This window comes from Plecotus auritus, assembly GCF_963455305.1.
Source record: "Plecotus auritus genome assembly, chromosome: 10".
NCBI lineage: Eukaryota > Metazoa > Chordata > Mammalia > Chiroptera > Vespertilionidae > Plecotus > Plecotus auritus.
Window position 1 is genome coordinate 36,889,225 of NC_137785.1, and position 14,535 is coordinate 36,903,759.

Genomic DNA, 14,535 nt, shown 5'->3' on the forward strand with positions numbered 1-14,535 from the left:
ATCCCACGGACTGAAGTGTCGAGGGTTCAATTCCGGTCAAGGGAACGTACCTCTGTTGCAGGCTTAATCCTCGTGTATGTGGGAGGCAACCAATCAGTGTGACTCTCTCACATCAATGTTTCTCTCTCTGTCTCTCCCACTCCCTTCTACTCTCTCTAAAAAAAAAAACCAATGGAAAAAATATCCTTGGGTGAGGATTAACAAAAAAATAAAAAATATAAAACATTAACTTGTATAGTTTAAATGGGTGAATTGTATGGCATGTGAATTTGTATCTTAGTAAAGCTTTTATTGAAAAAAAGAGAAAAACATTCAGAGGAGAGAAGCATATTATATGAAGCAAGTTCTACAAAGTTCACAAAGGAAGTGAGATTTGAGCTGAATCTTGAAGGTGATCAGGGAAGGACTAGGGAGAAAGTGGCTCCTGGATGAGGCGACAGCACAGGAGCACACAGTGTGAGGAAAGGTCTCCAGCAATTGATTAAGATAGAAAGAGCTGTGACTTTGAGCTTGTGGAGGATGAGGTGGAGGATATTTTCCATTGATTTTTAGGGAGAGTGGAAGAGAGAGAAAAGACAGAGAGAAACATCAATGTGAGAGAAACACATTGATTGGTTGCTTCCTGCACGTGCCCCGACCAGGGTCTAGGCCAGGGAGGAGCCTACAACCGAGGTACCTGCCTTTGACCGGAATCGAACCCTTGACCAGAATTGAACCCGGGACCCTTTGGTCCACAGGCCTACACTCTATCCACTGAGCCAAACCAGCTAGGGCCATGTATGTTTTTATGTAAATGCATTAAACCACCAACAATGTCTCATACTTTGCTTTTAATAGTAACAAAAATATTAGATATCATTCCAAATTTGTATACAATGAATTTGTTCATTTTTTAATGGGTATGTAGGATGTACAACATTTTAATCACCAATTTCCTATCAATGGACATTTAGGTCGTTTCCAATTTTTCCTTCTTAAAAAATCTGCAATAAATAATCTTACACATATTACATTTCACATATGTATGAATTTATCTGTAGGTGAAATTCCTAGAAGTGGAATTGCTACATTACAGAGTTTGTGCTTTTTAATTTTGTTTTCAGAGTTCAGCTTTCTATTGAACGTGTTACAAAAGAAGTTTAGTCAAATAGACCAAAGCTTGTGTCATCATCAGACTCCGAAGATTCTTCTTTCTTTGCCTCCACTTTCTTCTCCTCAGCTGGGGCAGCAGTGGCAGAGGAGGCAGGACCATTGGCTGGTGCAGCACCAGCTACTGGGGCAGGTCCAACAGCCCCTACATTCCAGATGAGGCTCTTGATGTTGACGTTGGCCAGAGTTTTTGCAAACAAGCTGGACCAGAAGGGTTCAACTTTTACACCAGCTACTTTAATGAGGGCACTGATCTTATCCTCTGCGACCATCACCTCATCGTTTTGCAGGATGAGGTCTGAGTAGATGCAGGTAAGCTCTGAGACCGAGGCCATGGTGTGGGTGGGCGCTAGGTGAGTGCAGCCAGCCATGGTGCTAGTTGCTGGATGGAGTGAGGGCCTCACCCCAACTCGGTCTTAGCTTCGTAGGAAGAACTCAGCATCTTACCAGCAGCTGGGGAGAGGGACTTAAATTTTGACAGATATTGTAACACTGCCCACAATAGAGGTTGTACCAATTTATTCTTGCATTGGCAATGGGTAAAAGAGCCTGGTTCCCCACCTTTTGGGGGGTATGTTTGGAAATATTGTCAATCACCAGTTCATAGAGAGCCTTGTATACTAAGCAAAGAAGTTTGAACTTGATCCATAGACCATGGACACCCACTGGAGGGTTTAAACATTGGATGAGGATGGATATGTTTGAAATTTTTAAAGCTTATTTGCATGATAACATCAAATAAATGTTGTAGGAAATTTTTATTCTCTAACAGGCAATGAGCGGTAATGTGACGAATTAGAGGGGGGAATCTCCATTAGGATTTAAGCCATGCTGGAGAGAATGTGATTATCATTTAGGTACAGCAGCCATTCTAGACAATAAGATTGGATATGAGTGCAATCTGTTTTTTTTACAATCCCATAACTCCAACTTTCCTGCCATTTTTCTTTTATCACATCCTTCCCACATGCTGATGGCTTCTAAGGAAGAATTTGGCCTTTAAAGGTGACGACATAAAACCAATAGCCAGGAATTTTTATCGGAAGCTAACAGTTGAGCAAATAACAAGAAGACAGGTATACAGCAGCTTTATCTTTCTCTAGAAGAACATTCTGCAAATTAATTGCATTTGGAACTGGCATTAAACAAAGAGCTGGGGAAAACAAAACAGCAGACACATTCATCCTGAGTCATTGTTTCTTAAACAGGAGGTAGTCGGTATTATTTGATTCAAAGTGAAAAGGAAGATGGATGGCAGATGGCTGCAAAGGGAACAGCATATGAAGGACTGACAGCCAGCTCCATCCAGACTCTCCAGCTGGTTCAAGGATGAGTGCAGCAGGCCTGGTCCTCCTGGGGCTTGCTCTGAGGTTTATGGCCACTCCTGCCAAGCCAGAGGAGGGCAGCGTTTGCTCTAAGAGCCAAGTGGCTTTCAGAGACTCTTGCTATGAATTTGTGCCTTTTGGCCGCTCTTTCTATGGTGCCCAGAACTGGTGTGAGGAGCAAGGCCATTTGGTCTTTATACATGATGAAGGCACCCAGAAGTTTCTGCAGAAGCACGTCTTTCAGGACAGAGAATGGTGGATTGGACCCACAGGAAACTCAGCTCAGAATGGAACCGCAGAAATTAGGTGCTGTGATAACTATGTTTTATGGGAGCTAGTGGCTGCAATTCTCCCATTGCTTTCTACCCAGAGCTCCATAAAATAAATTAATATATCCCATTCTCATGGTAAGCAAACCCTCCTCTTTGGTTGTTTTGTGGATAAAATAATTCATGCACAGTATTTAGCACAGTACCCGGCACAGAGCTGACACCAGAAACGTGCATTGCTTTGCATATGCCTAATATTCATAATATCTATGAATTGTTTGGCTCTTGTTAGAATAGTATCCAGCACTATCCTGAGTGAGTCATGTCCATTATCATGTTGAATCCTCACAATAACTTATAATATAGTTATTATTGCTGTCTCTATTTTACAAGTGAGAAAACTGAGCCTCGGGAAATAATTACTAAGCTATTTTCAAAGAACTTCCACATGTCTTCCTCCCTGAGACTGAAGCAGGTCAAGTGCTTAGCATGGTTCAGTTCACATGGGATAGTCTCATGTTAATAGTTCTCCCAGGCTCTCACTTATCCTTTCTCTGGGAGGGCTCCTTCCTCCAACCCCAGCACAACCAGTTGAGTCCTTCTCTATGCACCTGTAGGACACTTTTGGCATGACTTTAGTTATTTAGGTGTCTTCCCTCATAGATAATAAGCTCTTTAAGGGAAGGAACCATATTCAGGCCAATCCCTCCCACCCCCAGTGTCCATACATATCTAAGAATGGACACATAAACCTTCATATTTAATCCTTACACCGGCCCCATGAGGTAGGCTTTGCTACTCTTATTTTATGGGTGAGGAAAATGAAGTCCAGAGAGAGGAACTGCCTTGCTCAAGAAGACACATCTAGGGAAGGGCAGTGAGGTCTTGAGCCAGTGTCCCGCCATCTCAAACTGCTCTGTGGAAGCTACTGGGTTTTAGAAAAGAAAAACTTGGTCTCTGCTAAGTACCTAGAGAAATATACCAGAGTGGATGGAAATGCTTTAATAAAGGGGCAGATGGGAAGCTCATTTGAGGAAGCTCACAGCCAATTTCTGCAATGTGTCTTTAGCCAATAACTCTTGAATGGCTTTTTACTTTGTAGATGCAGCAATTTGCAGATTTCCATTTGTATGCACTTAAAGGAGTTGGGTCTATTTAAAATATTCAGGGGAGATTGAGAAACCAAGATGGCAGCATAGGTAAGCACCTAAACTGCTGCCTCGCACAACAATTTCAAAACTACAACTAAAAGACAGAACGCACACCATCCAGAACCACAGGAAAGCTGGCTGAGTGAAAATTCTACAACTAGAAGGAAAGAGAAAAGCTCACAGAGAATTGGAGGTACGGCAAAGGGTCTTTGTGCGCACAGAGAGGAAGGGCGGCTGAGAGCCTGGCTGACTTTCTCTGGCGGAAGGGGGAAGGAAGCCCCCAACCGCACTGAACCCCAGTTCTGACTGCACTGAACCGCAGTTCCAGGCGAGCCCCTGGGGACCCACGCTCTTACGGGGGGAATCTGGACTCTCGGGCGGAGACTCGGGAGCCAGGGAAGGCAGAGGTCTGGAGGCGCGCACATGCCAGTGCGCACAAAGGCTGCGGAGGTTGCCACAGGCTTTCCCTAGTGGAAGGGAGTCAGAAGCTCCTGACTGCACTGAGCCCCAGCTCTGACTGCACTGAATCCCAGTTCCAGGCGAGCCCCTGGGGACCCACGCTCTTGTGGGGGGAGTCTGGACTCTGGGGCGGAGACTCGGGAGCCAGGGAAGGCAGAGGTATGAAGGCGCGCGCGTGTGCACAAGGGCAAGGCTGACGGGAAGCCAAGACTGTCTGCTCCGCCCTGAGACTCCACCCCATCCAAGCTGAGCACAGAGGCTATTGCAATTTGGCAAGTCTAATCCTATAAGGCTGTCTCCAGCACCGAACTTCTCCCAGCGTAGACACAGCTGATCCTTACAGCCAACTGGCCTGGAGGTCAATTCCTCCCAGTGATACCAACAACAATCAAGACTTAATTACAGCAAGGCTGTACACACAGTCCACAAAGGGGTGCACCAAGAGTGTCCACCTCAGGTTAACTGGGGAGGCCGACCCACTGGGCCATATAGGAAACCTAGCACACAAATCTACCCTACCAACTCAGGGAAGCAGTGAAAATGCAGCATCAAAGAAACAGATCACAAACGAAAGAAATGGAGGAAAATAAAAGAATGGATATAGAATTCAAAACCACGGTTATAAGGCTTTTCAAGAATATCCTAGAAAAGGCCGATAAATTTAACGAGACCCTCGAAGATATGAAAAAGGACCAATTAGAAATTAAACATACACTGACTGAAATAAAAAATATTATACAGAGACCCAACAACAGACTAGAGGAACACAAGAATCAAGTCAAAGAATTGAATACAAAGAAGCATAAAACACTCAACCGAAAAAGCAAAAAGAAAAAAAAAAATCCAAAAAGTTGAAGATAGTGTAAGAAGACTCTGGGACAACTTCAAGCGTACCAACATCAGAATTATGGGGGTGCCAGAAGAAGAGAGAGATCAAGATACTGAAAACCTATTTGAAGAAATAATGACCGAAAACTTCCCCCACATGGTGAAAGAAATAGACTTACAAGTCCAGGAGGCACACAGAACCCCAAACAAAAGGAATCCAAAGAGGACCACACCAAGACACATCATAATTAAAATACCAAGAGCAAAAGACAAAGAGAGAATATTAAAAGCAGCAAGAGAAAGTTACCTACAAGGGAGCACCCATATGACTCTCAGCTGATTTCTCAACAGAAACTATGCAGGCCAGACGGGAGTGGCAAGAAATATTCAAAGTGATGAATAGCAAGAACCTACAACCAAGATTACTCTACCCAGCAAAGCTATCATTCAGAATTGAAGGGCAGATAAAGAGCTTCACAGATAAGAAAAAGCTAAAGGAGTTCATCACCACCAAACCAGTATTATATGAAATGCTGAAAGGTATTCTTAAAGAAGAGGAAGAAGAAAAAAGTAAAGATAAAAATTATGAACAACAAATACATATCTATCAACAAGTGAACCTAAAAATCAAGTGAATTAAAAACCTGAGGAACAGAATAATCTGGTGAATATAATAGAATCGGGGGCATAGAAAGGGAGTGGACTGATAATTCTCAGCGGGAAAGGGGTATGGGGGGGTTCAGGAAGAGACTGGACAAAAATCGTACACCTATGGATGAGGACAGTGGGGGGGAGGTAAGGGCAGAAGGTGGGGTGGGAACCGGGTGGAGGGGAGCTATGGGGGGAAAAAGGAGAAACAATTGTAACAATCTGAATAAAGATTTATTTAAAAAATAATAAAATAAAATAAAATAAAATATTCAGGGGATACTACATGGCTTTACAGAAAATGAAGTAGATCTGAGTAGGCGGATATATAACAGCTTTCAATATGTAATGTTATTTGAGAGGCAAGAGACAGTGCTATGTGCAATATGATGGCATTTGTGTAAATAGACTTCAGGCACTCATGGGTGCCGCTACATGGATAAAATGCAGCGTGGAACAACTCGCAGGAATCAACAATAATGGGAGTGGTCCACAGGTTGGGAAAGGGGAGATTCATTTCATTCCCTTTTTACTCTTTAAAAAATTTTAACCATTTGTATGGATTTCTTTTCTTTAAAAAATTAATAAATAGCCCAGCCAGCATACCTCAGTGGTTGAGCACTGGCCTATGAACCAGGAGGTCACTGGTTCGATTCCGGGTAAGGGCACATGTCCAGCTTGCAAACTCAGTCCCCAGTAGGGGGTGTGCAGAAGGCAGCCGATCAATGATTCTCTCTCATTGATGTTTCTCTCTCTCTCTCTCTCTCTCTCTCTCTCCCTCCCCCTTCCCTTCCTCTCTGAAATAAAAAATATACATATTTTTAAAAATTAATAAATACATTTTTGAGTCTTTATAGCAAATATTTTCTATCTAGTTTTTCTAGATCTCTAGTGTCCTTGAAATGCCTCTGTATCTCTCTCTCTCTCTCTCTCTCTCCCTCTCTCTCTCTCTCTCTCTCACACACACACACACACACACACACACACACACACACACACACAGGCACGCGTAACATCCTTGGGTTCAAGGCTCTGAAGAGTCCTGAAGTAAGGAAAACTGTGTCTGCTGTAGCTCAGCAGTGCCCATTTCTATTTGTCAAGGGCCCTGTTTCTATGTGAAATTCCTTTTAACACCCTGGGGCACACTTCTGCACTCTTCTTTAGGTTACGGTTAGATAGAGCTAAAAGCATCATTTATTTAGTCAAACCAACTTCTACAGGCTCTCCAACTTGAGTACCTACTGCACACAAAGAGCTGAGCTGGGACAAGCCTTGTACATAAAAAGAATCAGAAAAAGTCCTGGTGGTTGTGTTCCCTCCCAGGACCGGGGATCTGGCTGGATACCTCAAATGTGAACTATAGCCACTGGCACGGAGGGCAGGCCTCTCCTGCTCCCGACACCTGCAGCTGTATCGGGAGAGACCCTTCTGTCAGGTGGGCTGCCTCAGACAACTGCGCACAGCTGTTTGCCTTCATCTGCAAGTTTGGTGAGCCTCTGTTGTCGAGTCTAGTTCCTTTGCCCTGTCTCTTCCTGTCTCTGTTTCCTTGTTTTCCTGTGTGTCTCTCTACTTCTGTCTCTGTCTCTCTGTTTCTCTGAGTGTCTCTCTAAATGCCCACTTGTCTCTGTGTGATGCTCCATGTCTCCTTATCTCTGTCTCTGCTGTCTATCCTGTGTCCCTATCTCTCAGTCTGTCTCTAAATGCCCACCTGCCTCTGTCTATGTGCTCAGTCTCTCTGTGAGTCCCTCCGTCTCCCTAGCTCACATCCTCACTCTCCCTGTCCATTTACCTGCCTATTAGTCTTGCTTGTCTCTCTCTGTCTTTCTTCCTCATATATCTGCATCTAGGGGGAAATGCCACTCACCCTTAACTCATGCTCTCTGGCCAGCCTGAGTCTGGGCCCCCCATACCCACATCCCACCAGCTCCCAACTATTATTCTTTTGTGCCCTTTCTGGCTGCTACCCATGCCCAACTCCCATTGTAGATGCTGGGGACTGTGTATAAGAAACCCTGCCGGAGTGGGAGGTGGCCGCACACCAGGTCCTACCCAACAGGTGGGGACTGGGATTGGGGCCTGGTCTTAGAGCTGAGCCTCCTGGTCCCCTGACCCACAAGCCAGGCTTGATAGAACCTTCTGGGCTTCCTGGGTCCAGTCCCTTCCCTGGCCCTAAGCTCCTGGTTCCCTGGCCCTGTCCTGGGTTGGACACTCACAGGAGCTCCTGCTCCATTCTTCCCCTCCCCCAGCTTTAAATAGATGCACTTCGCCCTGCCTGACTACTTCTGAAAATGTGGAAGTTCCTGTGAAGCCCTTCCTGGTCTGTGTATTATGCAATTCCCTCTTTCTATCATAGCCTCCCCAAGTCCCTGCCCCCTCTGCCACCCCAACTTCAAGCCCGTCTCTCAGACTCTGTCAGCCCCAGGGTCTTGCAGCCCTGGCATGAGGTCACGCTATAAAGAACTAATGAGTATTGAGCAAAAGTTCCAGCACTGAGCCAGACACTCCATGTACATTTATTCACCGTAATAGAAGTCCGTCCACCATTCTATTGTAGGCCTATTATAAAGATAAAAAACGTGAGGGTCAGAAAGGGTAAGTTCCTTGTCCAAGGCCAGAGAGCTGGGAAGTGACAGAGATGAGACCTAAAGCAGTTTTGCCTATGGAGAGAGAGAGAGAGAGAGAGAGAGAGAGAGACAGACTGGCTTTGGAGATGGAAGAGAAGGCCACAATCCAAGGAATGCTGACAGCCTGTATAAGCTGGATAAGGCAGGAAACAGATTCTTCTCTGGAGCCTTCAGAAAGAACCTTGATATTAGTCCAGTGATACCCATTTGTGGACTTCTGACCTTCATTACTATAATATTATAAATTTGTGATAATTTGTTACAGCAGACATAGAAAATGAACACAGATTTGGTCTCTCCTACTCTGTGGACTTCCCACCAAGCAAACAGGCCTGAGTGTGAATTCAGCATTTACCACTTTCTGGCTGTGCACACCTGAGCCAGGTCATTCTTTTGCAACAAATGTTTACTGAGCAGATGCCAGGGAGCAGGGCTTGTGTGGGGGTCTTGGCACAGTGACCCCACTGAGCTCCATGTTCCTAATGGAGAGAATAATAGCTCAGCTCATAGGATTGGAATCACTCATTGAAATCACTCATTCATTCAACAAAAGCTTGTTTAGCATCTATCATGTACCAGACATTGTTTTCAAATAAGGCTCAAGGAAGGTACTTGAAATAGATAGAATAATAATTGCTACTTGAATAGCCCATACTCTGAGTGTACAAACTCATTTAATCCTCCTAATGACCATATGGAGTATGGGATAGACTCCCCCCTATACAGAGGAGGCATAGAGAAGCTAAGTAATTTGCAGAGGTCACATAGCCACTAGGTGGCTAGGCTGGATCTGCCCTTGGGCAGTCTGGCTCCAGAGTTACTCTCACCCCTGCTGAGTCTGCTTCTGCTGTGTCCTTGCTGCTCACAGTCCTGACTCTTGAGACTCTTCCACTTCCCATCAACCAGGCACTTGCCCATCCATGACCATAGGCCTCCTATGTATCACCTTACCTTTGTACAGGTGTTGGCCAGAGTCTGGCCTGCGAGGGCCATAATGCCACCATGCACTGTGGCTCAGGGGAGGTCATTCAGATCCAGGATGCTTTCTACGGGCGCCAGACTCCCCATTATTGCACCCAGGACGCTGGGAGCCCCTTGGACCTGGAGGAGGAATGCAGCTGGGTCAGCGTCAAGGATGAAGTGTCAGGTAGGGCCCAAGGGCTCCACAGCTCTGGCTGTGAGCTCAGGGCAGTTCCTGGAGTCTGGAAGCCTCCACCAATCCTCATATATGACCTTGAGCCTCCAACATTGGGAAAACTAGCCAGTCTCTGCCACAGCACTGAGCTGGGAAGCAAGGCAGCTACAGCTCACCCCTTCACTTTTGCTCCCCACCCAACTTGAATGCAAGAAACATCACTTTCCTTTTTTAACTTAATTTAAAAAATTTTTTTAAATACTTGAAATACATAGACAAGAATAAAAAAATACTTCAATGAACTCCCATAGACCCACTACCCAATGTTGTCAAATCATATTTGCTTAAAATTCCCTCATGAAGGAATCAAACACAACATTGGATATACAGCCAACACTTCTGTGAAGCCCTCCTGGTCTGCTCCTGTCATAAAGTCAGTGCTTGTTAATCGCATTGGTGGTTTTGTATTGCTGCCTTCTATGTATGCAACCCTAAGCAATATGTAGTATTGCTTTGCAGGTTTTTAGTGTTTATAAAAATTGTATCATATCGTATGTCATTCTGTGATGTGCTTTTTTTCTCTTTTCCTTCTTTATTTTTTGTTCAAAGTATTATCCATCTTGATACATGCTGTGTTAGCTTATCTGTTTCATCTATTGTATGTGCCAGAATTTGTCTCTTCCTCTGTTAAGAGTGTATGGGTTGGGTCTTAATCCTTGGTATTGTGAATAATGCTAAACAAGTGTTTCTGGTGGCATCTCTTGTTCACATGGGAGAATTTCTCTAGGACCTGTTTTACAAAATTAGATTAAATCTTCCTCTGAGCTGCCTTTGACCCCTGGCAATGATTCGCTTTAGGCCATTTGACTAGATGCCACTGGACCAGTGGTTCTCAGAGTGGGGTTCCTGGGCCAGCAATGTTAACATTACCTTGTTAGAAGAAAATTCTCAAGCTGCCCTCCACATCTATTGAGTCAAAGCCCTCCAGGGAATTCTAGCACAATCCACAGTTTGAGAACCACTGGGATGGACTCTGAACTACTTTGAGGATGGGAACCCTACTTCTCTCTCCCCCAGTACCTAGCACAGTGCCTAGTCTTCAGTAGACACCAACTGATATTTGTTGGGCGGATGGTGGGTGAATGAATGAATTAGAGGTTATTCATCTGTCTGAACCTATCCCTTTATGTCTGTTATGCCCAGATTTCGTGTTCCCCAAAGACCACCAGGGAGCCGAGTCCGATGCAAAAGCAAAGAGCCTTTATTCGAGCTAGCTCGAGCTCAGTCCCACACACACACACCGGCGCAGCAGCGAGGTGGAGAGAGAGAGAGCTTCAACAGGACAAAGGTTTTATAGGGATCTGGGGCAGGGGAAGGGTCCCCTGAGTTGGCTGACCCCGAATGGTCAGTTCCAGGTCATCTGAAGGGACTAGCAAGGCTGTCCCCTACCCACACAGTTTTCCCAGGCTTGTTTGGATGGTGGTTATCAGTAGAATGAGAGCAACCTTTCATAGCTTACCAAGAAGTCTGTAACTATTTACTGAGATTTGCTGTACTGAGAATTTGTCCTTCTGCTCTGTCTCTCCCTTAGAGATTAAGAGGAACAAAGAATACATTCCTCTTGACAGACCTCCTATTCAGTGTTTTGTGCACAAAAGGCATTACGCAGTTAATAAACTTGCTGCAGTCTCTCGATGATCTGTAGTCCTCCTGATCCTGCTCTCCTGTCTTTCTTTCTTTTCTCAATTCCCACCTCCCTACCTCAGCCCAGTTCAACCTGTCAGGCTGGCCCTGGCACCTGATGGGTGAAGGAGCATGCTACGGTATAGCCCAATTTGGGCCTAGCTGCTTTCTTGTAGTTTTTCTCGGAAGGGAGGTTATTCTGGGGACAGGATGAAGGGCCTCGCACAAAAATGGAGTCTCTGCCCTTTCAATGCCCTTCACACCATTTCTGCTTCTGCTGGGATTCGGGTGCTTCCCAGGATAGTGCCAGGGCCTGCAGGCATGCCAGGTGGCAGCAAATGGGACCTTCTTTGGAGACCTGTGCCCCATCTGGGGCAGCTACCTCTGGGTGCAGTACCAGTGTCGGGAAGGTGAGTCCCCAGCTTGCCTTGGCGTGGGAATTCCCTTCTTATTTTCACAACAGGCCCAGCTCCCTCAGAGCAGAGAGAGCAGCTACCCTGGGGTTAATCTACCATGTGCTAAGAGACTTCCTAACCCAAAACTGCTGTCCTGTGGCCTGGTTTAACCTGAGGATAAAGTATCTGAGGGTCCTGTTGCAGAAAGGAACTGACAAGCCAGAAATTAAAAAAAAAAAATGTGTTGTGTGTATGTGTATTTTTGTTGTTGTTGTTATTATTGTGTTGTTTTTTTTAATCCCCAGAACCCTTCAATTTAAATTTCATGGCGTGGCCCAATAAACATAACAGACAAATCCAAGATTACTTGGTTGAAAGGAATCAAAAGATCTTTCCCACATGCCATTCCATTCAACCACTAACCTTCCCATAGGCTGTCATTTGAGTACACATAGGAACTTATAAAAAATAAAAATCTTGAAAGCCATAAAAATAACCCACATTACCACAATTTACAAAAGTTGATAAATCAAGAAGGAAGAATCCCTCCCTTTAGCTCTACACTCCTATTCCCCATAACGAAAACACTGTTAACTATTTAGAATAAATTCTTTCCCGATTTTAAAAATGTATTCATAGAATGGCTGTGTATAACTTTATATTTGAATATTTTAATAAAAATATAATCTCATAAAATATATTAGTCTACAACTCATTTTTTCATATATATATATACTGGACATCTCTCCAAGTCACTAGCTTATTCTTTTAATAACTGCATAATATCCTAGTATAAGATTATGTCAAAATGTATTTAATCAGTTCCCCTGTTGATAAACATTTAAGTTGCTTCCGGTCTTTTGTTGTTACATATCACTCTGCAGTGCTTTCTTGTACGTTCATGTGCCTGTATCTTGACATGTGCCTGGGATTATTTTTAAAGGACAGATCCCTAGTAGTGGAAATGCTGGGTCACAGGGTCTGTGCATTTTATTTTATTTTAAATTTATCTTTCTTGTTAAAAGTATTTCAGAAGACCACCCTAACCCCCCCACCATTGACCCCCCTCTACCCTACTTCTACCCCCTCCCCAGGCCTTCACTACACTATTTTCTGTGTCCATGGGGAGTCTGTGCACTTTAAATGTTAATATATACTGCCCAATTACCCTTCAAAATCGCTGTATCGATTTATATTTCGACTAACAGTGCATGAGGGTGCCAGTGTCCCCTACGGCTGTGAAACCACATTATGCCATTTTCTAACACATTAATCGGTCGGAACAGCTACTCCTATTGAGGGCGTGTGTAATGATGCAAGGAGCTCTGAAGGGAAAAGATGAGTCAGTGAATGTTGGGGTTCCCAGGGGCCATCCAGGAGAGCAGGGTCCGTGGGTATAGGAAGAGGGAGGACCACATGGAGGAGAGGGTACAGAAATAGGAGGGTGCATGGAAGACACGTTCTACCAGAGACATTAGTCTGCTGGACATGCTTGAGTAGAAAAACAGTGAGCAAGGTGTCTCAATTCTATTTCTGGGAAGAGGAGGCCACATGTTTTGGCAACACGTTCCATTTGGTGGTTTTGCTAACGGACAGAGTGCCCTCTGATCTGCCAGGCCCGGTGCTGCTGTCATTGGACAAATGTGTAGCTCGGAGCAGGGGGCAAGCTGGATCCAGCAACTACGTGGTCTAGATTTTCTGCCCCAACTTTGTTTCAAATACCCTGTCCCCTTGTGAATCAGTGTGTTCTGATCAGGTTCTGATTTGTGAAAGGGGGAACTTTATCCAGACATTCCACACCGACTGTGCCCAGTTGCATGTGACTTTCCTCAGGTAGCTGAGAATCAAGACCTCCTAAAAGTCCTTTTTATTTACAATCAGTCTCTTTTCCTTTCCCATTTGTGCTCAGAAAAAAAGATTATGCTGCACAAATTAGCCCATAGCTGAGTGAAGACCCAGCAAATTCTGCCCTTCACCCCATCCTCCATGCCAACTTGTGAAGCTCAAGGTTTTGTAAATTTAATGTGCATTAAATGGCTTACAGTGAATCACTGGCCACCTTAGCCAAGTAGATTTTCTTAAAGGTGCTTAGCCTTTTGTCTTTTTAAACATCATAAAATGCATTTGGACAATCAATAGAATCCTGGCAAATAAATTATGGTACATTGTGTAGTTATTAAAAAGAACAGGGCAGCTCTAACTGAATTTATATAGAATAATCTCCAAGATATACTAAGTGAAGAAAATGGAAGGTGTCAAATAATGAATATAGTATGCACCATTTGTATAAATATAAAAGTACGTATGGGTTGTGAATATCTCTAGAAGGTAAAACGGGATATTGATAACAGTGGTTGCCTCTGGAGAGCAGAATGCTGAGGTATGGCAGTGGAAGGGGGTTGTACATTTCAAATTATTGGTCATATATTACCTAATGACAAAAAATAAAATTCAAAAGAACTTTAAAAAGTAAAACTAAAATTTTGAAAACTTTAAAAATCCCACCTAAAGATGCAGGACAGGTGGATAGGAGAGTCAGTTTTAAGCATGCAATTTTGCTCTGCAATGGCACACAGCCCTTTGTGTTTTCACCTGCAGGCCTGCAGCTGATGGTGTCCAATGAGAGTTTCATCTTTGATAATGTCACCATCTCCCTGATGTGGCTCCTCTCTCCCTACACTGGAAACCTGTCCTGTATCATTATCACAGGGGATGGCCACACTTTTGATCCCTATTACCCCCCCACCCCCCCACCCCCCCCGCCGCCGCCAGGTAAGAGGAACCTCTGAGCCTTGATTCAGGAGGTTATCAGTCAATTTTTGCTGCATAACAAAACATCCCAAACCTTATAATAGTATTTATTATTTGG

The 14,535-nt window shown here is 44.3% G+C and overlaps 2 protein-coding genes across 2 annotated transcripts in view; one reads left to right on the forward strand and one right to left on the reverse strand.

Moving 5' to 3' along the window:
• Positions 1–1,139: 1,139 nt before the first annotated feature.
• LOC308236219 (large ribosomal subunit protein P1-like) lies at positions 1,140–1,484 on the reverse strand (the record flags this gene model as incomplete). Its single annotated transcript, XM_080645643.1, has 1 exon — positions 1,140–1,484. The coding sequence occupies one exon, from the start codon at positions 1,482–1,484 to the stop codon at positions 1,140–1,142; it is 345 nt and encodes a 114-aa protein (XP_080501769.1).
• Positions 1,337–14,535, forward strand: part of LOC308236002 (polycystin-1-like protein 2) — a gene marked incomplete at its 3' end in the record, with an annotated part of 89,127 nt that continues 75,928 nt past the window's right edge. Inside the window, 6 exon segments of the mRNA XM_080645218.1 lie at positions 1,337–1,461; positions 2,135–2,784; positions 7,155–7,317; positions 9,415–9,605; positions 11,576–11,681; positions 14,265–14,412. Coding sequence (XP_080501344.1) covers positions 2,479–2,784; positions 7,155–7,317; positions 9,415–9,605; positions 11,576–11,681; positions 14,265–14,412 — 914 coding nt within the window. The 5' untranslated portion in view covers positions 1,337–1,461; positions 2,135–2,478.